This window comes from Mustela lutreola, chromosome 5 (genome assembly GCF_030435805.1).
Source record: "Mustela lutreola isolate mMusLut2 chromosome 5, mMusLut2.pri, whole genome shotgun sequence".
NCBI lineage: Eukaryota > Metazoa > Chordata > Mammalia > Carnivora > Mustelidae > Mustela > Mustela lutreola.
In genome coordinates, this window is record NC_081294.1 from 86,022,474 (window position 1) to 86,045,691 (window position 23,218).

General features: G+C 41.9%; 1 protein-coding gene across 4 annotated transcripts in view; it reads right to left on the minus strand.

The window, feature by feature from the left end:
* Positions 1-18,209: 18,209 nt before the first annotated feature.
* Positions 18,210-23,218, minus strand: part of IL6ST (interleukin 6 cytokine family signal transducer) — a 53,942-nt gene continuing 48,933 nt past the window's right edge. For all 4 annotated transcript variants that reach the window (XM_059175012.1, XM_059175010.1, XM_059175011.1 and 1 more), the window contains one exon: positions 18,210-22,880. In XM_059175012.1, coding sequence (XP_059030995.1) covers positions 22,143-22,880 — 738 coding nt within the window. In that variant the 3' untranslated portion in view covers positions 18,210-22,142. The remainder of the gene's footprint in view (positions 22,881-23,218) is intronic.

The following is a 23,218-nucleotide window of genomic DNA, read 5'->3' on the forward strand; positions in this document are numbered from 1 at the left end:
GGTTTTTGTTTTTGAAATTTTATATATAACTTGATTTTATGATTACATTTCTTTTTAAAAAATTTAAAAAAAAATTTATTTATTTGAGAGAAAGAAAGAGAGATCACAAGTAGGCAGAGAGGAAGGCAGAGAGAGAGGGGGAAGCAGGCTCCCTGCTGAGCAGAGAGCCCCATATGGGGCTTGATCCCAGGACCCTGAGATCATGACCTGGGCCAAAGGCTGAGGCTTTCACCCACTGAGCCACCCAGGCACCCCATTTTATGATTACATTTCTTAGCAATCATCCTGTGTCTTAGGGATTCTTACGACTTGAGCAAATCTATCTATTTTAATCGAATTTGCAAATTTTTTAACAACATAACATTTTTATAACTTCTAAAATAATGAAGTTATTTTGTTTTCTAACTACTTACTTAAATATCCTTCATTTCCAATTAACAATGCTCTTTTCTTGGTTTTGGCCAGTGATTGTTTTTCAAAGGGTGTGTATGTTTTTGTGAGTCCCTGAAAATCTCCTTGGCCTTCGATAGAGCTCCTCTAGCGCTGGAGAATAGAATATTCTGTGAGAGTGTTCCAAATGAAAATACCCAATTGGCATCCAATTAGGAATTGCTGACATCTTGATTAGGAAGGTGGGTATCTTGAAAACAGAACCTGCAACAAAACAGGGCAACACTGTTTACTCTGAGGCACAGTGATTCCCAGTGGAAGGCCTTGGGGTCAGGAGTCAGCTCGTGCTGTGGGTGGGGAAGAAGGACTGTACCTGTAGGGCTGATGGGATTTCAGTGTAGCTTCTCTTCCTTTCACATTTCTAACTGCAGCCTGGCTATTAAATGGAACGCATAAACAAGTAATGCTGATGGGCCCTTTTTGAGTTTGGTAAACTGGGGGCTGCTGAATGAGTCTGAGCCTTTGTGTGAGCCTGCCTTCAACAATCACTTGGGGCCTTTGTTCGCACCTGCTCACCATCACGCCAAATAAAGACCCACCCATGTAGTTAGAGTACTGAAGACTGCATCTGCACAGATTAGGCGTTGGGATGGTATTTCAGGTTAATTCCCCAGAAGCAAACCCTAAGACATAAATTCAGGTGCAACTTATTTACGAGGAGACCATTTCCAGGAGAAACTAGTAAAGGAGTGAAGGAAGGTTTATAGGGAAGGGGAAGAAACGAGATCAAGCAGGATTTTAAACTCCTCTGGAGGCCAGTCCTAGCCTGATCCCCTGCGAGGTGGATGCTGGAGGTAAGTGACTGGGACTCCAGAGTGTGTTACCAGCTAAGGCAAGGGACCTGGGTGTTCTCACTCCTAAACCCCTCAGTCACTGCCAAGGATTTCCCTGTCGGATGTGTAACTTTTAGGCACTTTTGACTCTGCACAGAGGGGGAGAAGGCCAGCCACCCAACAGGAGTGTCAGGGGCAGGCGACAGAAAAGAGAACTCTCAGAGATTGGATGCTGGGAGGTTGGGCGGTATCCTGGTAAGGCGACCAGACTGAGCAACTAAAGATGCAGAAAACATGAACAGACACTTCTCTAAAGAAGACATACACATGGCTAACAGATATATGAAAACAAAACAAAACAAAACAAAAAACCCAAATCACTTGCCATCAGTGAAATACAAATCAAAACCACAACGAGATACCACCTCATGCCAACTAGAACGGCATAATTAACAAAACAGGTAACAACAAATGTTGGTGAGGATGTGGAGAAAGGGGAACCCTCCTATAGTGTTGGTGGGAATGCAAGCTGGTGCAGACACTCGGAAAAACAGTATGGAGGTTCCTCAGATGTTAAGAATAGAGCTACCCTATGACTCAGCAATTACACTAGGAGGTGTTTACCCCAAAGATACAGAGGACCACAGGGAACGGGAGGGAAATCTGGAGGGGGGTAAATCAGAGAGGGAGAAAAACCATGAGAGACTATGGACCCGGGAAAACAAACTGGGGGTTTCAGAGAGGAGGAGGGTGGGGGAGAGGTTAACAGGGTGATGGGTGGTAAGGAGGGCACGTATTGTGATGAGCACTGGGTGTTACACCTAACCAAGGAATCATTGAACACCACATCAAAAACTAATGATGGCTGGGGTGCCTGGGTGGCTCAGTGGGTTAAGCCGCTGCCTTCGGCTCGGGTCATGATCTCAGAGTCCTGGGATCGAGCCCCGCATGGGGCTCTCTGCTCAGCGGGGGGGCCTGCTTCCTCCTCTCTCTCTGCCTGCCTCTCTGCCTGCTTGTGATCTCTGTCTGTCAAATAAATAAATAAAATCTTAAAAAAAAAAAAAAAACTAATGATGGCTAATTGAACATAAAAAAAAGAGGCAGAGCATGTGTTTTGTTTTTAAAGAGCGAGCCTGTACGTGCTGGCGAGAGGGTGGGGGAGGGGCAGAGGGTGAGAGAGACCGTCCTAAGCAGGCTCCACTCCCAGCACGGAGCCTGAGGGGGACTCTATCTAAAGACCCTGGGACATTGACCTGAGCCGAAATCATGAGTAGGATTCTTCACCGACCAAGCCACCCGGATGCCTCCCAGCGTGTGTGTTTTTAACACGCAGCAGGTATTCTGTGCGCGTCTGTCAGAGATTGTGTTCCTATTCCCGCGGCAGCCCTGTAAGAGCAGCCCCCTCTCGTTAAGACAGCGTTTGCGGCAGAAGCGTTTGCGTTGAATTGCTTTGAACCCTCACTTTGCTGCCGGCTGGTCTGCGGCCTGGTGCGAACCTCCCGACCTCCGTTCCTGTATCCGTAAACTGATGGGGGGAGAGTAGTAACCCTGTGACCAGTTCCGGGGAGATCCAGCGAAGGAATGATGGGCGCTGAACGCAGGGCGTGGCCCAGAGCGCGAGCCCAGTGAATAACACATGCGGTTATTGCTGGTGATGGTCTTGTTTCTTAGAACGGTCAGAGTTTTAGTGAATGTGAGGCAGGGTCGTCTCGGTAAAGCAAGGATAAGAAATCGGCCTTGCAGTGATGAGAGCTGGTCAGTCACGGCGCTGGTCTGCCCCTTTCTAGCGGCCTGGGGGAGGGGCAGGCAGCGCGGTTTCTCCCGGGAAGCACGTCACATGCCCGTGAGTGTGACCGGGTGAGACAGGCCTTGGCGGAGCTGAGGTGAGGAGGGCAGTAGACCAAGCTGACGGGGAAAGTGGGGCGGTGTCCGTGATCAAACGGAGACACAGACGAGGGCGAGGAGGTCTCCTGTGGTAGGCGGAGGGGGAAGTGGTCACTCGTGGTTGGGGGAGTTCAGGGTGTAATCTGGGGCTCCGGGGAAGAAGCGGAGACGAACTCTGGAGATGGTGAGGTTCGGGGACTCAGGCCAGCGGGGTTCCTTGCTGCAAGCTTGTGGTCCTTGCCTCAACAGGCGTTAGTGATTGTCCTCTCCTTTGGTAGTGTTCAGGTCTGAGAAGACGATTCCTGATGTGTTCTTGGTAGGAATATTGAAAACACTGTCCCACCTTTGCTTAGGATTCTCCAGCCTTTGCCTGTAGGCCAGCTCTCTGCTGTTCTAGACTCTTCGCACGTGCTGCATGGGCATTTTTGAATCCAGTGTGTATTGGGGAGGTCCCCAACTCCTCTTGCCCCTTCACCTTCCTTTCCTGTACCCTGGTAAAGCAGCTGTTGTGGCCCCCTTCTGTCCCCCACTTGATCACACACGATGATCCTACCTCCTCAATACCCTTTCTTCTCCATCCCTTCCTCCTGTCCTTCTGACACATTGATCACTGTTGGAGCCTTTCCTGCCTCTCCTGGAATTAGAGCAGCAGCGTCCCCACTGCCCTCTCCTTTCCTGTTTGCACACCCTACCTCTTATCAAGCATTTCTCTCCCTGCACGATGTGGTCTTTTCACTGTTCTTTTCTTGCTTGGTGGACCTAAGGGGCACTGGCATTGCTGCTGGCCTCTCCAACCCAAGGCCTTGCCACTGCCCCCCAGGTGCCTCTAGCTGTCACTTTAAGGCATGCCAGGAGGTTTGTCCTTGTGCGGGGAGTGAGTACTTGCTTTTCCTTCTCTGTTCAACTCCTTTAACATTATGTTTGGAACAGGGGTGGGACTTGTTCTCCCCTCTTGATAAGTTAATACTCCCATTCATTGTGTGTTCTTTCATGTTCAGCCTCTCTGAGGGATATTAGGAAGGAAAAGGAAACTTAGAAATCCAGATTTTATATTCTTTCTTCCTACCTTATTATGTTACCAACACTGCTATTTCTTGAGCACTTACTATGGACCAGTTGCCATGCTCAAATTTATGGATCCTACTTCATTTAAGCCTCTTAATAACTCCATGAGGTGAGTTCAACAATCATTTTTCATTTTATTTATTTATTTGGTAGAGAGCAAGCAGGAACAGGGAGAAGGAGAAGCAGCCACCTCACTGAGCAGGGAGCTTGAACCCGGGACTCCAAAAATCAGGACCTGAGCCACCCAGGTGCCCCATCAGTTTCATTTTTAATATTCCTACTACTGTCAGTCCTTGTGCTTAAGATTCTTAGAATTTTCTGGGATGCCTGGGTGGCTGAGTCACTTAAATGTCTGTCTTTGGCTCAGGTCATGGTCTCAGGGTCCTGGGATGGAGCCCCTGGTCTGGCTCCCTGCTCAGCAGGAAGCCTGCTTCTCCCTCAGCCCCTCCTCTTATTTGTGCTCTTTTGCACCCTCTCTCTGTTAAATAAATAAGGTATTTAAAAGAAAAAAAAGTTTGGTTGTGGTGCAAAGTGGACTAGGAGCTTAAATGAATTCAGTTCAGGAGTTGTATGGTTTCTGGTCTTATGTTCAAGTCTTTAATCTACTTGGAGTTAATTTTTGTGTGTTGTGTAAGGCAGTATGCAGATTCATTCTTCTGCATGCTGCTGTTCAGCGTTTCCAAAACCATTGAATGAAGGGACTGTCCTCTCCCCACTGTATATTCTTGGCTTTGTTGTTATAAATTAATTGACCTTGAATGCATATGTTTATTTCTGGGCTCTTTTATGTACCATAGATGGGTGTGTCTGTCTTTATGACAATATCATACTGTTTGGATTACTGTAGCTTTATATACAGTTTGGAATCAGGAAATCAGCTTTCTTTATCTAGATGGTTTTGGCTATTTTGAGGTCTTTTGCGGTTCTTTAACCATGTGAAAATTGTCCTGTTTTTGAAAAATGCCATTGGAATTTTGATACGGATCATATAGAATCTGACTGCTTTGGATAGTATGAACATTTTATTATCACCAATTTAAATATGAGAGGAGCAGAGGGAAAGAATCTTTAAGCAGACTCCCTGCTGAGGGAGAGGCCAATTGCAAGGCCCAATTCCGTAATACCTTCTTTGGAGAATGTCTTTTCATGTGTTCTGCTTATTTTTTAATTGGATTATTTGGTTTTGGGATGTTGAGTTGTGTCAGTTCTTTATATATTTTGGGTAATAACCCTTTATTGGATATGCAATTTGCAAATATTTTCTCCCATTCCATAGGTTGCCTTTTAGCATTATTGATTTTCTCCTTCATTGTACAGAAACTTTTTACTTTGACAGAGTTCCACTAGTTTATTTTTGCTTTTATTTCTCTTGCCTTAGGGGACCTATCTAAAAAATAGTTGCTATGGCTAATATCAGAGAAATTACTGCCTGTGCTAACTTATAGGATTTTTTTTTTTAAGATTTATTTATTTGAGAGAGAGTAAGAGCATGTGGATGAGAAAGAGAATATGAGTGGGAGGGACAGAGAGAGGGAAAGAGAGTCCCCCCATGCTGACCACAGACCCCGTTGTGGTGTTTGATCTCAGGACCCCAAGATCATAATCTAAGGTAAAACCAAGAGTTGGACGCCCAACCATATGTACCACCCAGGCACCCATCTTCTAGGATTTTTATGGTTCCAGCTCTCACATTTGGGTCTTTATCCATTTTGAATTTATTTTTGTATGGTGTAAGAAAGTGGTCTGGTTTCATTCTTCTTAATGTTGCTTTCTAGAAGAAAAATTGACCATAGAATGGTGGGTTTATTTCTGAGTTTTCTGTTTTCTTCTATTGATCTATATGTCTGTTTTTATGTTGCTGGCATATTGTTTTGATTGTGACAGCTTTGTAATACAGTTTGAAGTCTGGAATTGTGATGCCTCTAGCTTTGCTTTTCTTTTTCCAAGATTGCTTTGTCTACTCAGGGTCTTTTGTGGTTGCGTATGAATTTTAGGATTGTTAGTTTTAATTCTGTGAAAGATGCCATTGGTCTTTTGATAGGGATTGAGTTAAATGTATAGATTGCTTTGGGTACTATAGATATTTTTTTAACAGAGTTCTTGCAATCCATAAGCGTGGAATGTCTTTCCATTTTGTGTGTGTGTGTGTGTCACCTTCAGTTTCTTTCATCAGTGTTCTATAGTTTGCAGAGTACCTCATTGTTATGTTTTCATTTTCATTTGCTTCCATGTATTTTTATTTCTTCTTTAATTTCCTCGTTAACCCACTCATTCTTTAGTAGAATGTTTTTAAATTTCCGTGTATTTGTGGTCTTCTCAAATTTTTACTTGTGGTTGATTTCAAGTCTCATAGCATTGCAGTCTGAGAGTATTCCTGGTGTGATCTTAATCTTTTTTTACTTGTCAAGACCTGATTTTAGTCCCAGTATTTGATCAATTCTGGAGAATGTTCCCTGTGCCCTCAAAACCAAAACAAAACAAAAAGTGTATTCTGCTGCTTTAGGATGACATGTTTTGCACTTATCTATTAAGTCCATCTGGTTCAGTGTGTCCTTCAAAGCCATTGTTTCCTTGTTGATTTTCTACTTAGATGATCTATCTGTCTGTTGTTGTAAGTGGGGTGTTAAGTTCCCCTGCTATTATTGTGTTATTATCAGTGAGTTCTTTTATGTTGGTGATTAAGCGATTTATATATTTGGGTGCTCCAAAGTTGGGGACATACTTAAAATTGTTAAATTTTGATTGATAGATCCCTTAATTATGATATAATGCCCTTTTCATCTCTTGCTACAGTCTTTGGTTTAAAATCTAACTTGTCTGATACAAGTATGGCTACTCTGCCTTTCTTTCTACATCCATTAGCATGATGGATGGTTCTCCATTATCTCACTTTCAATATGCAGGTGTCTTTGGGTCTAAAATCAGCCTCTTGTTGGCAGCATATAGATGGGTCTTGTTTTTTAACCTAGTATGATATCCTATGTCTTTGGATTGGAGCATTTAGTCCATTTACATTCAAAGTGATTATTGATAAGATTTTAGTGCCTTTGTGTTACTTATAAAGTTGGTATTTCTGGGGGTGTTCTCTGTTCCTTTGCGGTTTTTGGTTTTGGTCTTTTCTTTCCCCACTCAAAGAGTCCCCTTTAATATTTCTCGCAGGGCTGGTTTAGTGGTAACAATTTGTGAACAGTTATGCTGCAAACCTGATGTGTCTTCCATTGCAGGTTAGGATTTTTTTCCCTTGCTTTCAGGATTCTTTCCTTGTCTCTGCAAATTTTGTGATTTTGACGATAATGTATATTGGTGATGGCCTGCTTTAGTTAAATTTAATGGGAGTGTTCTGTGCTTCATGGATTTTGGTATCTGTTTTCTTTTCCAGATTAGGGAGTTTTCAGCTATAATTTACTCAAATAAATTTTTTTTTCTTTTTTTTTTTTTTTTTTTGCCTCTTTTTCTCTTCTTTTTCTGGGACTCCTATGATATGAATGTTACTACTTTTTAAGGAATCGCTGAATTTCTTAGGTATACATTCATGATCCAAAGTGTTTTTTGCCCTTTTTTTTTAAGCTTTATTATTTTCCATAATTTTACCTTCTAGATCATTGACTTGTTCTTCTGTTTCATCTGTCATCTTTGTTATTGCATCCAGTTGGCTTTGCATCCCATCTATAGCATTTTTTATCTCAGCCTGACGAGTTTTGAGTTCTTTTATCTCTGCAGTAAGGGATTCTCTAGAGTCTTCTATGCTTTTCTCAAGTGCAGCTAGTTTCTTTATTGTCATTTCAAATTCTGGTTCAGGCATTTTACTTATTGATAAAATCCCTGGCTATTACTTACTCCCTTTTTTTCTTTTGGGGTCAATTCCTCTCTCTTGTTATTTTGTCTAGGTCACTCTGTGTGTGTGTGTGTGTGTGTGTGTGTGTGTGTGTGTGTGTGTGTGTAAAGTCTGTTATAGTTCTCCTGAGAGTAATGGCTCTATTAGGAAGAGGTCCAATACTGTCTGGGGCCTGGTGCTTCCGGAGGTGTTTCAGGGTGTGCACTCTGCTGCTGTGTTTGCAGAGTTGCTCCTTGCCTGCTGTGGGTGGGGTGGGGGATGTGTTTGGACCTTGTCTGCTGTGTGGCATTTTTGAATGAGATGTGTTTCAGTCTGCTTGTTAGAAGAAGCTAGATCCAAAAGGGGAAAAAAAAATGCGAGGTCCTATTTCCCCTAGAGGTGAAGCTTTGCAGCACTCTATGATCAGTAAGTGGTGCAAGTAAGGAGTTTGTGTTGATCTTCAGGGGGAGGGTCCTGCTGTGCTGATTCTCAGGCTGACTTGTCCTAGTAAAGATGGACCTGCAGGGCTCAGGGTGGCCAGACTTGGTGTAAGTGGCTCCAGCCTCCACCGGGTGGCACTTTGTTGCTCACTGAAGTTGGTCAGTGCTGATAAGTGGGGGGAAATGGTCTTGGCCTGCTCTCTCCTTCTTGGAGTAAGGAGTTCACACCTACCACTCTTCAGAAAGCCCTCACAGAAGAGCAAACAGTCACCCCTCTAGTGTCTCCAGCTTCCTTCAGATCCCTGCTTTCATCCTATTTGTGTCTGAGCTATGTGCCTGGCCAGGCAGCATAGTTCTCCTGTGTTGAATGAAGCTGGTTTTCAAAACTCCCAAAATTTGGGGGATCTGGTAGCATGGACAAGCACTGATCCTTTGTGGGAGGGTCTTGCTACGCTGTGGTGAGAGCATCTCAGAAGATGGTCACATGACCATGTAGTGGTTCATAATTTATGGTAAAGTACAGCAAAAAGCCAGCACCAAGGTGCCTAAATTCCTGTGCTATGGAACAGGTTGACACTTTGGCACCACCAGTTGTTCAGTCCCCAGAGGGGCCATTCCAGTGCTCCCAAATGCACTCCAGGTAGGGGAAATCTTTATGCCCATGTGATTCACCTGGCTGCCCACTCCTGGGTTTCTACCCATCTTCCGCACTGGAATGCCACTAAACGCACCAGGCACCACCCTGATATGGCAGAGCTTCAGACTTTGCTCTTCACTGCTTATAAAAACTTGCACTTGGAAGCCACAATAAGGCTTGAGATGAGGAGGACCAAACCAGGCCCTGACTTGTATCTCCCTTTAAGTCCAAATGCCTTAATAAAGGGTTACGGACAGGAAAGGTTGAGTAGCACTGAGAAAGGGTCTGTGCTATGTGTCTTGCGCTCGCCTACGTGACTTCCCACACGCAATGTAGTCAGGGTCATAAATTCTTAGTTGGTCCTTGTTGTTCCTGTACTTCCCATAATCCACTCCCTGGTTGATTGTAACTTCTTGTATCAATAGTAGCTAATGGCATTAGGCATGACTACCCTGCATCAGGAGATTTGTTTGTAGTTAATGTAAAACTTGTTATAGGAACTTGCGGTTACTCCTTCTATTGTGGTCTGCCTTATAAATGCTTGTAAGATGTGGAATAAAATCGGCACTGTTGGACATCCTCCTCAGTGTCCCTCCTGCCCCCATCTCTTTGTCTCTTAATTTCTTTTCACCATCCTCTTACCCTCATGTTCCTGGTCGATTTGTCGCGCCGGCTGCGACACTTGCAGTAGTCAGTTCCTCTCTTTTTCCCAGGCAGTAGTTTTGGGGTAGAGTTTCCCTAGTGCGATCTCCTGTACACACTTTCACACTTTCTCTATCTCTGATCAAGGCTCCCTCCCCTCTGCAGCACCCATAGCTCTTTTCTCCCGTAGGTCAACTCTCCAAGTTTCTGGCTTCGATGATGTGGCTTTTGTTTCTAACTCTAGTTGTGCAGTTTGTACTGTCTTCAGAACGATTTTTTGGGTGTTCAGAATAATTTGGTATTTATCTACTGTGCTCAAGGGACAAGACGCCGGATGCTTAGGGGCTACCTGATGTTCTGCCATCTTAACTCCTCCTCTACAGTCTGTATAAAAGAGAGTTTTGGAGATGCCTAGGTGGCCCATTTTGTTAAGCATCTGTTTTTGGCTCAGGTTATAATCCCAGGGTCCTGGGTTCAAGTGCTGTGTTGGGCGCCTTGCTCAGTAGGGAACCTGCTTGTTTTTCTGCCTGCCACTTCCCTTGCCTGTGTTCTTTCTCTTCCTCTGACAAATAAGGAAATAGAATCTTTAAAAAAAAAAAAAAGTCAATTTTATCTAATAAAACTCTTGGTACCCCAGCTTATTTTTATTTTATTTTTTTCATTTCATTTTGAGTAAGATATCTTTATCCTTTCCTTCATTCTAGTCTGTATTTGTCTTTAGGTATAAAGTGAGTTTCTTGTAGGCAGCATATAGATGGGTCTTGTTTTTTTTTTTTTTTGTTTTAATCCATTCCATCTACCTGTGTCTTTTGACTGGAGTATTTACAACATTTACATTTGAAGTATGTTTACTTAATTATTATGTACTTACTGCCATTTTCTTAATTGTTTTTTGGTTGTTTTCATAGTTTTTCCCTCTTAATCTCCTTCTTTGTGATTAATAACTTTCTCTAGTGTTATGCTTGGCTTTATTTTTATGTATCTGTAATAGGTTTGTTGTGCGGTTACAATGTTCATATATTATGTCCTAAATAACGTAGTTATTTATATTAATAGTCATTTAAATTTGAACACATTATGAAAGTAATACATTTGTAATCCTTCCCCTCCACATAATTTGCATAGAATATAAGGCTTGTTTAATGGTGATGAACTCCTTTAACTTTTGTTTGTCTGGGAAACCAACTCTCCTTCAGTTTTGAATGACTGTTTTGCCAGTTAGAGCATTTTTGATAATTGGATTTTCTTCTTCACATTTGAATGTATCTTGCTACTTCTGGTCTGCAAAATTTCTGCTGAAAAATCAGCTGATAGCCTTATGAGGCTTCCATGTACATAACCAGTTGCTTTTCTCTTGCTGATTTTAAGATTCTCTTTTTTAAATTTGTGCCATTTTAATTACTATGTGTCTTGGTGTGGCTCTGTCACACCACACATTGACTTCTGTCAAAATGTTGATCCTTTCTGGCATCTCTGTAATAAATCCCACTCAATCATGGTGTATGATTTTTTAATGTGTTGTTGAATTAGATTTGGTAATATTTTATTAAGAACTTTAAAAAATTTTTTTACTTAAATTCTAATTTCTTAATATACAGTGTAATGTTAGTTTTAAGTGTACAGTATAGTGATTCAGCACTTCTATCCAAGTACTAACTGGTCCTGCTCAGCTTCAAGATCAGATAATATTGGGCATGTTCAGGGTGGTACAGCTATAGACTTATTAAGGATTTTTGCATCTATGTTCATCAGGGATATTGACCTCTAATTTTCTTGTACTGTCATCGTCTGGTTTTGGTTTCAGGGTAATACTGGCCTTAGTGAAGTCAGTTTGGAAGTGCTCCTTCCTCTTCAATTTTTTTATGAAAGTTTCAGAAGGACTAGTATGTCTTCTTTGTATGACTGGCGGAACTTACTAGGGAAGTCATTTGGTCCTGAACTTCTCTGTTTTAGGAGGTTTTGGGTTATTGATACAATCTTCATATTAATGATCAGTGCGTAAGATTTTTTCTATGCATGATTCAGTCTTGGTAGTTTTGTGTTCCTAGGAATTTATCCATGTCTTAGAGGTTATCGAGTTGGTTGCTGTATGCTTCTTGTTGTTATTATAGATAAGGTAAATGAGGGTCAGTGAAGTGGTCCCAAGTTATTGTGCCTCCAAAGTCCGTGCTGATCCTAATGGGTAAATTTGTGTTGTTGGTTCATTTCTGCGGGAGAGTGTGTGTAGTTGGGAATGGCTGAATTTGGATGGGGTATGAACCTGGCTGTGACTGAAAACCTGGGGAGATGGGGCAGGAGTTCCAGTTTCCTATCCCCTTTTTTGATGCTTTCTACAAATAGACCCTCAGATGAGGCCTGTAGTGTCAGCACAGTGTGTCACCTCAAAGGCTAGGTGGTTGATGCTGGAACATAGGAAGGATGGGTAAAGGCAGATACTGACTGGGCAGGGATATAAACTACAATTGTGTTGAAAAAGGAAATGAGCTCTTTCTCAGCTCTTTGCCATTAGTGGTTACGCGGAGACACCCTTGTGAGATTCCTTATCTAGTCATACCCAGGATACCCTTACATCCTGTTGGCTTCACCCTCACCAGCTAGTGGGCATAGCCAGAGACCTGGCATAAACATGAGCCCCAGCAATCAATAAAATTGCCTCCCCAAGACAGAAACCTGCCAGTACTGAAGAGGGGAGATAGGGCCTGGTGTCATAAACCTAGATTCTTAAGCTTCATTCATTATCTGCAGGGTGTATCTCCTTGGACACATTATCCACAGCATCAAAAAGCCTTTAACCTGTCCCTTACCTCATTGGCTCATGTACCATGTATACTTCCTTTACCTCTTTCCTGATGGGTAGTGTGCTTCTGGGATGTCTGGTGAGCTGTCTTAGCCTTCTTGTTTTCCTCCAGGACTAAGCAGCCTACGTTAGTCTTCATCACCATCAATGAAACTTTTTGTAACCGTTTGTTATCTCCACTGTTCCCCGCCCCCCTCCCAGTTTACCCTCTCTCGTCCATTCCTCAGTCAGGAGCTAGAATAACCTTGTCATGGTTACCCCACTTGCCCATTTGAAGAGTCTGGAATACTCCCTGTCTCGTGTGATGACAGAAAGCCCAGAGCTCTACCATCTCCAAGCAGGACAGGAACAAGGGCATCCCCAGCTTACCCCCAGAGCCATGCACATACCCCCACTATCTCCCTTACTCATGTATCCTGAGTGTCAGGATGGCCGCAGGCCACAGCCTGTCCCCAAGCTCCTGTCTGTCCTGCTCACTTTATCTCTGACTACCCCATTTGTCCTATGTCCAACATCATTAAATCCTGACCCTTGGATTATCATGGGATCAGTGGAGACTCTAACCTGCAGAAGTATTTGTAGAGCCTTATTGCTTTGAAATGCGGCTGGTTTGCTTTCCATGTTTCTTTTGGAGAAGAGAGAATCCCCTTCAAATGTTGACTTGAATTCAGTAAAAGGTTGCAATTGGATATTCTTTTAGCCTTCCTCAATTGAGGTCAGAGATCTAGGATTAGAAGACCTTCCTATTTTTGTCCTGGGACTAGAAAAAGTACAGGATAATCTCCCCCCTGGCATATGACTGTGGATTGCAGATCAGTCTGATGGTGGCTGGCCTGAGAGTAATGGTATCAGGACCCCGAAGGTCCTTGCTTGCTTGAGAAAATCACACTCTTGGCTGTGAGCTAGAGGTAGGGCAGGTAGTATCTGGGTGTTTCTAGACAGGTCAACAAAATTCCTTTGAAATTTTGATCTCATATTATGGTTTTGAAATTTAAATCTCATATTACAAAAAGAATTATAGTTGAATCTGACCCAGAGCAGTGAGGCAGCATTAACTTGAGAACAGTGTGCATATACTGGTCTCTCTCCTCTGACTCGTCCGTATCTATCACTTGAAAGTTTTATAGAAAGTTTTTTTTTTTCTTTTTTTTCCAGGAAAGTTTTCCTGATGGACAGAATTTTGCCTGAATATCAAATGAGTATTTTCCCTACAATCATTTCCCAGAAAAGGAGGAGTCCCTTAATAGTAACTTCCTTGCAAAGTTTCTCTCATTACACACTCTTTCTCAACTACTTTAACTACTTTAAATATGGGAGTGTTTGGGAAAGACCCATTCATAAAAATGACCTCAATTAGGCTTAGTTTGGGAGCTGTGGTGGTGATGTCCAGAAGAATTGCCATAAAAGGAGCCAAAGGCAAAACCCAAAGATTTAGTCATGATGCCCGTGGCTTGAGCCCACTGTGAAACAGACAGGATTTCATTTTAAACAAGTTTTTTAACGGCCCTTTTAAAAAGAAAAATGGGGGGCACCTGGGTGGCTCAGTGGGTTAAGCCTCTGCCTTCGGCTCAGGTCGTGATCTCAGGGTCCTGGGATCGAGCCCCGCATCGGGCTCTCTGCTCGGCAGGGAGCCTGCTTCCCTCTCTCTCTCTCTGCCTGCCTCTCTGTCTACTTGTGATCTCTCTGTCAAATAAATGAATAAAATCTTTAAAAAAAAAAAAAAGAAAAGAAAAATGGATAAGCAGTTATACAGGCACTTCTGAGGTAGATGGAGAAACTTAGTATTGACACAAGTGGGTACTCAGGACTTGGGAGACTGCAGTAGCAGCTGTGTCGCTGACGACTGCATGGCAGTGACAGGGATGAGCCCTGGAAAACGGTGCTGATGATTCAAAAGAGGAACTAGTGATGATAAGGAAAAATGCTGTCAGCCACGAGCATGCAAAGATTTGGATAGAATTATTTCATACGTATGAGTGAAAAATCAGTATTTTGTATTTGTGTTTCGGATATTGTCTGGTTTAAAGTTACCAGCGATGGGTTCTGTTTAATGATGCAACTGTTTAATCAACATTTATAAAATGTATACATTCATGTTAAAAATCTTTAGATCTTCTCACCAGAAAATTGGGAGATGACTCTGTATGGGGGGCTGCCTTATATTCAAGCCCCGAGATAACCAAGAACCTGGTTTCCCTACTCTGTACTTAACATGCCTTTTCTGATGCATTCTTTTTTAAGGCTGAGGCTAATCGTGTTGACTTCATCTCTCTCTAGAATAACTTTAGAGGACAGGACTGTTGTCTTTTTGCTATAACCTTTCCCAAATGGACTTTTCCCCTCCTGTGGTGTTGGAACAGTCACTGGTCTGTCTTCTCATGGCCCTTGTGAAACAAGATGATCTGTAAGGATCCATCCTGGCTACTTTTTTTTTTTTTTTTTTTGAGTTTTTGTTTTTTAGTTTACCGAGTGTCTGTGTTGCTTTGAAAAAGCTTTTAAGCCCTTGGTGTGTAGGGCTAAAAGCAGGAGCCTTCCTTTAGGACGTGTGGCTCCTAGGTCAGAGGGAGTCAAACACTGGCCAGCAGTGTGGTCTTGAGACACAGACCACCCTTAAGTCTGGGGAGAAAGAGAAGAATAAAAGATCTCTCCCAGGATGATCATTGGAGTTTCTCTTTCATTAATAGGTCGGGATTTTCTAGCTAAACAAGGGACTGGGATGAGGACTAGGAGAATTATCTTAGGAGAAAAATTCATGTGCATAGGCTGGGAGGTAAGAGAAGATAGTATGTTCCAGCAACCAGTGAGTTTATCTCTGGAAGGAGAGGCACTGCAGGACCAGGAAGATGATGCATCCAGAAATGCAAATGTTAGCCATGGGGTCAGAGAAGGTGGACAGCAGCTGGCGGTTCATGCTGCCAGTGCTGCTCCCTAGTGGATCAGCAGCAGATGGGTGGGAGCAGCTGGAAGCCACCATGGAGGGAGGCCCCAGAGGTTGACAAGCGGGGACGGATCGGTGCACATGGCAGCAGATGTGGGCATTCTGTGGCAGAACAGCCTGGAATAGGATGTGTGTGATCTGAGCACTCAGGGGGTGTCTTGCCCCCAGACCCTTTGGTCAAGAGCTGCAGTGGGCCCGATTCCACCATTAGAGGACTTTTCTTGGGCCAGATGAAACTGTAGGAGTTGTGTTAAAAGGCATTCTGCTGAGGAAGGAGGGATGTATTTACCCTCTTTCCTCCGTCCTCCCTTCCTGTTTTTTCTTTTTCCTTTGTGCATCTACCTCTGTTTTAGGTGTTACTATACATGTTTAGAGCAAATGCACGAGCTGAGCTGTGAGGTGGCTTCTAAGCTGATTCAGACGAGGGCCTGAGGGGATCCTGATGAAGAAACACTGCTCTGAGTTCACTGCTGGGGATAGAGAAGCTTGGGGGCAGTAGCTGGTGATGGGGAGGCAGTGGTGAGGAGGGGGAGAGAAACTCCAAAGAGTTGGCAAGGTCTATGAGACAGGAGCAAGTTACCGTGCACGCTGGCCGCGGATGTGCTGATGAGCAAGGTTTTCACTAAGCGCCACTGAGGACAGATGGCATACACAGCAAAGGATATGGGCTTTGCGGTCAAGTTAAGAGTTGGAACCCCCACTGAGCTATTTGTCTACCATATGGCCCCAAACAAGTTGTTAAACCTGAGTCTGTCAGTAGTTCTGATGCTTACGTCATAGGAATTTTTAAGGATTTATGGACCCAAATGAGTATTTCATAGGTAGTACATATGTGGTCACCTTGATACACCTGCACCAGCCTGTGACCCCCAGTAAATAATGAGAACTACCTTGGGAGTGCGGCGAACACGCAGCCCAGCAAACATGAGCAGCCAGTACTTCCCAGTCAAAATTCGCCAACGTGGAGCTTTTACTTTCTCAGGGGTCCTTAGCTAGGCTCTGATGCTGGCTGGAATCCAGGTGTTCCTAAGTCTCGACTGAACAAGGGGCCAAATCAACACTGACTTTGTCTGAGAGTGAAGAATGGCTGCCTTTCTGGTCTTTTGAGTCCTCATGCAGTTAGGTTTTCGGTTGACAGAATCTCAGTGCCTTTGAGCACCTTTTTACTTAAGTATTCTTTTAGGCCATTCATTTAAAGGCATGATCCCCCTTCTTGGAAGCTTGCAGAACCAACTCGAGAAATTTATAGTGATTCATGTAAAAGCTGTCACTAGACCACAAGCTTCTCACAGATGTAGCCAACACTGCACGGAAAAGTTTCCTACAGGGATGAGACGGAGGTGCACACTTAATGGTTGTAGCATATGGACCCGTTCATTAACACTCTTTGTCAAAGGAAGTGTGGACTGAGTCCAAAGGTGGGTCTCAGTAAACATAAACACTGTTCAAGTAGGAGATAAGTCTTGCTTGGAAAAGCTCAAGAAGGACACAGGTCTAGTTAGATTTTTCTATTATGTTAAGGGATATAACCATTATGACAAAGAATCTAAGTACAGTATTGAAGTTTTGGATGACCAAGGATTTATGGAACTCAGCTTTCCAGTCTCATCTGGTTTTAATCTGTAGCCATTGGGAGAAAATAATCGTAAAAATAAGTGAACTTTGCATTTAAAGGCAGATTTTTCTCAGTGGAGATAGAACTATTTTAAGCTGTTGAGAAACCAGGCACCAATAGGGCCATGAACTGCTGACCTGGATTTGGTGGGCTGTGCTCCCCTGTGCTTCCCTGCACTCTTGTCTGCTTGGGTTCCACTCTTCTGCTCACTCGAGGGAATGTGCCAAAGCATGGAGCTTAAATGCGTACTTAAATAAGCTCATGTGCGTGCATGCACGTACACACAGTTTGTTGTACTGTTTTGTATTTTGAAGCTGCAGTATTTTATGTAACTTTACAGAGAAAAAAAAGCTTAAACCGAAAGCTAAAGATGCTTCTCTGCCCCTGGGTTAGGTAAACAATGCTCTGAGAGCATATGACCCTATGAGACCATATGATCTTTCTGGAAGCAGGATATATTGGGAGACTATCAATCAGGGTTAAGACCAGAGGTACCACAAAGAAGTAAAGCCAAGCTGAGTCAGAGCCAAATGAAGAATTTTAAACATAGACCAGTAAGCTCAAAGCCAGATTATTTTTGTAGCCTGTAGTACATTATGTAAAGGGATAAAGCTAACTAACTTGGTTTGTGCATTTGACTCAGTGCGTTATTTTAGATAAATTTCCAATGTATGTGCAAATCTAATAGTTCAGAATTTTCTTCCAAGTGGAATCGTGTACTTAGGTTCATAGACTAAGTAATCTCAGAGTAGCAGCCAATGGATGCTCAATTGGCTCCATGTCTGTTTTAAGGGGATTCAGCATTGTGGCTACAGACCAGCCACTAGATGGCGCAGTACCTCTGTACTTGGCGGGTGCCTTGGGTGGGGGATTAATCCACTGGTGGGTGGTATAGTGCTAGGATTCCCAAACTCATCTTGGAAAATTCATTAACCAGTTTTCTGATTTATAATCTCAGTCCATTCTATTTTATTAAGATGATATATTGCTTTTCTTCTGAAACCGATTCCATTATGCTAAATGGACATTTAAAAAGCCACTGAACTCTGAAAGCATCTAGTTTACACTAAGACCCAACAGCAGTAGTGACAAATACTGTTACCTCAAACATTACATATAATGACATCACTCTAGTGATCACACACAGAAAAAAATTTAAACAAGATTTCTTAAATTTACTTCAAAGATTAGAGCTGATACATAAGAACGTTTACAGTAACATTTAGAGTTATGTCAACATAAAGACCAATAGTCATGGTAACAACTAGCACATGCAATTCACTACAGAGGTAAAAATACAATACCCTCTCTACACAAGCCTTCTATGTTAAGTCGACGAGGTGGGAGTAAAACAGCAAGTGAACTTTGAAGGATTGCACTTAAAAAGATACACAGAGGATACACACCTAATGCTAAATCACTGTATTGTAGTATTAGCAAATTGCACACTTTCAGAGTATATTCAATAAACATATTAAGACTACAGAATATTCACATATCTGCCTTTAAAATGTCCATTTGACATCACGTTTTGGCATTCATGTTACAGTATTTGAAACGTGTAGTTACCGTTCAGACAAAGCTTGTCTTTAAGGGGTCTTCAATGCATTTTCATCATGATCAATGGTTAAGCATGGGTAATGAAGTCCAACTAATCCACTTGAAGGAGCTGCTGACTGCAAAAAAGCTCCTAAAAATTTAGGGAAAAAAAACACAGTAGAGCTCACACCAAGTTCTCTTTTTTCTTTAATGCATTGTATACTAGAATATCACACTAATGCATGCTAGTAGCACACACAAAAAGATTTATCGAAGAGATAGTACATTCGGCTCTGGAAAGCTTGTTTTTTGACTTGTATCTGAATTCTGTTTGTAAGTATTCTGAAAAGGAGTATTTTTTCTGCTGGCAGAAGACCATTAGAAAGAGGCTGTAAGTTGCTAGTTTACATCATCTTTGAAATCCGTGAGTGACCAATTTTATTTAAATTTTTTTTTTTTTAGTACTATCTCCATGCAACATGGGGCTTGAGCCCATGGGCTCTGAGATTTCTGAGATATAGCTTATTACATTGACATATTACCCATTTCAACAAAGGTAACATCTAGTTTGGAAATTTCTTCTTAAAACCAAACATAGGACAATGACGTAGAATGTAACAGAATGGAGGAAGAGTTCTCCTACTTCATTTATACTTGGTTGATAAACGCCAGTTAACAAATTTTAGAGAACTATAGAATTATCCTACTTCTACATTATTTCTCCTGATTTTAACTACTTAGCCCTGTGGATATAATATTTAAAAATTTTTTATTTCTATTTATGAAACTATTTAAATGTTCTTAAAGGATGAGCTTTCATAAACAAATGTCTTACATTTTTACTTCATGAACCTTGGACTTCACAGTGAGCTAGATTAGGCAACTTAATGTGTAAGGCTGAAATTAATTCAACAGCTAGGTAAAGAACTGATGTGAACGCAATGTGTGAATGGTTTTGCTTTTCTCCTTACTTCTTTCTACTTACATACTGGATTATGTTCCTCAGTGCTGACTGATCCAAGTTTATTTTTTTGTTAGTATTTTAATGCATTTTAAGTTTGGGAGTTTTCCCACAGTTGCTCACCATTATGCCTTTGTAAGAAGGGATGAGGGTATGGGACCAAACACACCAGTTCACAGTCAAACTGCAATGGCAACACCTGTGGCACACTCCTTTGTGAGGCCAAGAGCATCAGAAGCAGTGCATTAGTTTTGTCCATAGAGAGGATGTGCCAGCATTACTTTAATGGAAATTTCTGGATACTCAAGATTTAGTGGGAATCACATCCACTAACTTATATATAGACTCGTTTTCATATAAACTAGACTTCTCTCTGCCTAAGTAAACTACAACTTATGTCTCCAAACAAAACAAATTATCTAAAGGCCACAATCATCCTAAGACCTGGCTTAGGAAAGTAATTTTGTAAACAAGTTTCATGAATGCATTTCTCGTTAGGCAAGCATGTACATCACATATTTGTAATCAAATATAGGGCTATTTCTTCAAGGTTTATTTAACTAAATGTCTAAAATGCTCTTGCACCCGGCAGGGGTGGGGGGGCACTCAGGGCACCATGTTCTATGCAAGTTTCAATAGATTTGTTTCTACAGTCAGTGTTCTTTCTGCAAGGACTTCATTCTTACTCCCTTAGATTATAAGCTTACGTTTTCTAATTGCCCCTGTGCCCCCAAATACAAACATCACACCAGAATTCTTTTTAAAACTGGCAGAGGTGACAATTTTACAAATAGGACTATTGACTTGGAGAGAATGAAAAATAAAACTGGTATAAATTTTGGACAGATTCTTAGCAAGATAAATGTCCTAGATGGGATCAGGCTTTGACGAGATCTAAATGGTCGTGGTGCCATTATCTTGTAGTGTGACGCTGGGGTCCCTCTGTCCCTATTCGGCCTCTCTCGGTCTTCCTCATGTATTTCTCATCCTGTCATTCTGCCAATCCCAGGTCTTTTCTCCCCCATCTCAAAAAGACCGTGTGTGTGCAAGTGCTCTGAAACACAGCTGGCAAGAATACAAAGATAACGTCTAACGAACAGTAGGTCTACTATGAACAATATTCTCAGAGCATAATGAGTAGAGTTAGATTTCAACTGTCAATGTATAGCAACTTTCCTTCTTTTGAAGTTAGCCTGGTTTTGGTGACAAATACAGAAAACCAAACATACCTTCTGAAAATGTACTACACACCATTAGTCGACCACTAATGATTTATGAAAATTTCTTCATAACTTCTTGTTCCTGTCTTTAGCCCTGCCTCCTTGTCAAATGTGGTGGCCAGGGTATGGCAAAAATGTGAAAGTGGGGTTAAGTGCTAAAATCTGGAGCCCTAGCTTACCTTGCTCTGGGAAGAACAGAACTTGCCGGAAAGCAGGTTTAATATCTAAATCACAGTGTAGAAGAAGTCAGTCCCATCTACCTCAGAACTGGCAGATACTAAAATACTGTCCCTTCATTTAAGTGCCTTTACAATAGGGTATGCTCTGTGATACTTACTAACATCAACATGTTGTGTTTTTGGATGATGCTTTATTTTGTTAGTAGTGCCCATCTCCTCTTAGTTTGCTTCAAACACTGAAGAAAAAAAAAACCTTCAAATCTTGGCCTACTTAAAAATAAAAACAAAGTATGTGTCTTCACCTTAAAATATGTTTTAATGTAACGTTGTATAGAGCGCTTCATCAACCAAGTTCTCTAGTATTAACAAAAAGGGTCATGTTTGCATATATATAGAAGAATGTTAAATAATGAAGGTCTTTAAAAAAACAATTAAGGTCTTAATAAATGGCAAAGAATTTTTAAAATGGCTAACATAGTTTGGCATTCATTCGTAGCTCTTACCTGGGCACTTTGCTGAATTTATGAATGATAAAAAGCAGATCTTGAAAATCTGTTAGACTGCTTAATGATAAATATTCAGACTTGTACTCCCTTTGTCTCATAACAGGCAGCATCATTGCCAATGGAAGAGAATGTCTATTACTTCCTGTTGGCAATATTCTAATTAGACCCACTATTTTGACTGGTTTTGGTCAGACAAAAAATGCCGGCTTCATATAATTATGCCGCCCATAGCTCTCCCTACACTGTCATTTGTGTCTAGATCTCACTCTTCTAATTTTTTTTATCTTATCTCAGCCACTTTTTTTGGTGCCTGTTCTCACTAGAATCAGTAGCCGTACTAAGTTTATCACTGCTTATTATTTAAATACCCTCTGTTTCCTAGCTACCAAAACAAAGTTTTACTTTGCAAATCTGAGACAAGCTTTCTGTTTTTCTTCAGTGCAAACATCCTGAAACAGCACAGTATCATTCAGCTATTCAGAGGATGAAGTCAGTTTATGTAGTGCTTGAAGAATCATCCCAGATATTCTGGAAGGGAAACTGCCCAGGGGAAAGGACAGTCTGTTGTTGTCCTCAAGGGCAAATGATCATCTTCAGTGAGTGAAGATTATTTTTACCTGAAATAACAGGTAAAATCAGCTTTAGTTTACAGGTACTGCTGAAGCTGTAACAGGACTAGTCTTTACTGAGGCATGTAGCCACCTCGTCGGACAGTCTGTGGTAGGTAACTTTTAGGCATTCCTTCATCAACTGCAGCCTCCATCCCCACTGTTTCAAATCCCTCTACCAGTCCATCAGTATGTGGGCCAAAAGCATCTGCTACAGAAATTTCTTGAAACATTTTCATTTGCCCAGCTTCAAAGGGCTTTGAAATATCTGACATCTGCTGTTTGAGTCTCACAAAATCTTCTTCATTGACTGATGAAACTTGCTTTGACCTTTCAAAATGTGAAATATCTGGGCTGGTGTCACGCTGACTGCAGTTCTGTTTGAAATACTGTTGCCTGGGGAAACTGCCAGCACTGCTCTCTGTGTTCTCTACCAGTTGTAGATCTTCAGGCCGCTCCTCAGAATCTAACAAGGGCTGGGTGGACTCAGATCTTGAGAAGACTTGGACCGATGGAACCTGGTGTCTATAGCCACTGTGCACCACTGTGGAATACTGGACGGTGCCCGAGGTGTTTTGTGCAGACTCATTTTCATCGCTGCTAGAAATGCTTGGCCTAGAGGAGGACATGCATGAAGACCCTCCAATACCACTGCTGTGTCCTTCAGTACTAATTTTTTCCTTCTTAAACAGGTCCAGTGATTTCACATCTTCTGGAAAAGGCTTTTTGTCATTTGCTGCTTCTATTTCCACAACACTTACATCAGTGAAATTGCCATCTGAATACATTTGATCTTTTGAATTAAAATTATGCTAAGAAAGAAAGAAACTGTATTAGTAACTCTGGCATACGTTTACTCAAACTCTGAAACATATGGTAAAAGTCTAAAGACACAGAGAAATGCATCTCTGAAGCTTCTCAGTAAATTCCCATGGGACAGACATAATTTGGGGTCACTAGGTCCTGTCAACTAGCTGAACTGCAGGTACTGTGGGAGTAATTCTGAGAAGAATCAATCAATGTATTTTACCAGAATTCCTAATCAATACAGGTGTTCAATTTTGATAAGCTACAGGTTGGTGTACAAAGATTACTTCTCTTACTAGACTATGGAGCCTAGGATTACCAGGATAGACAGACTCAAATGACT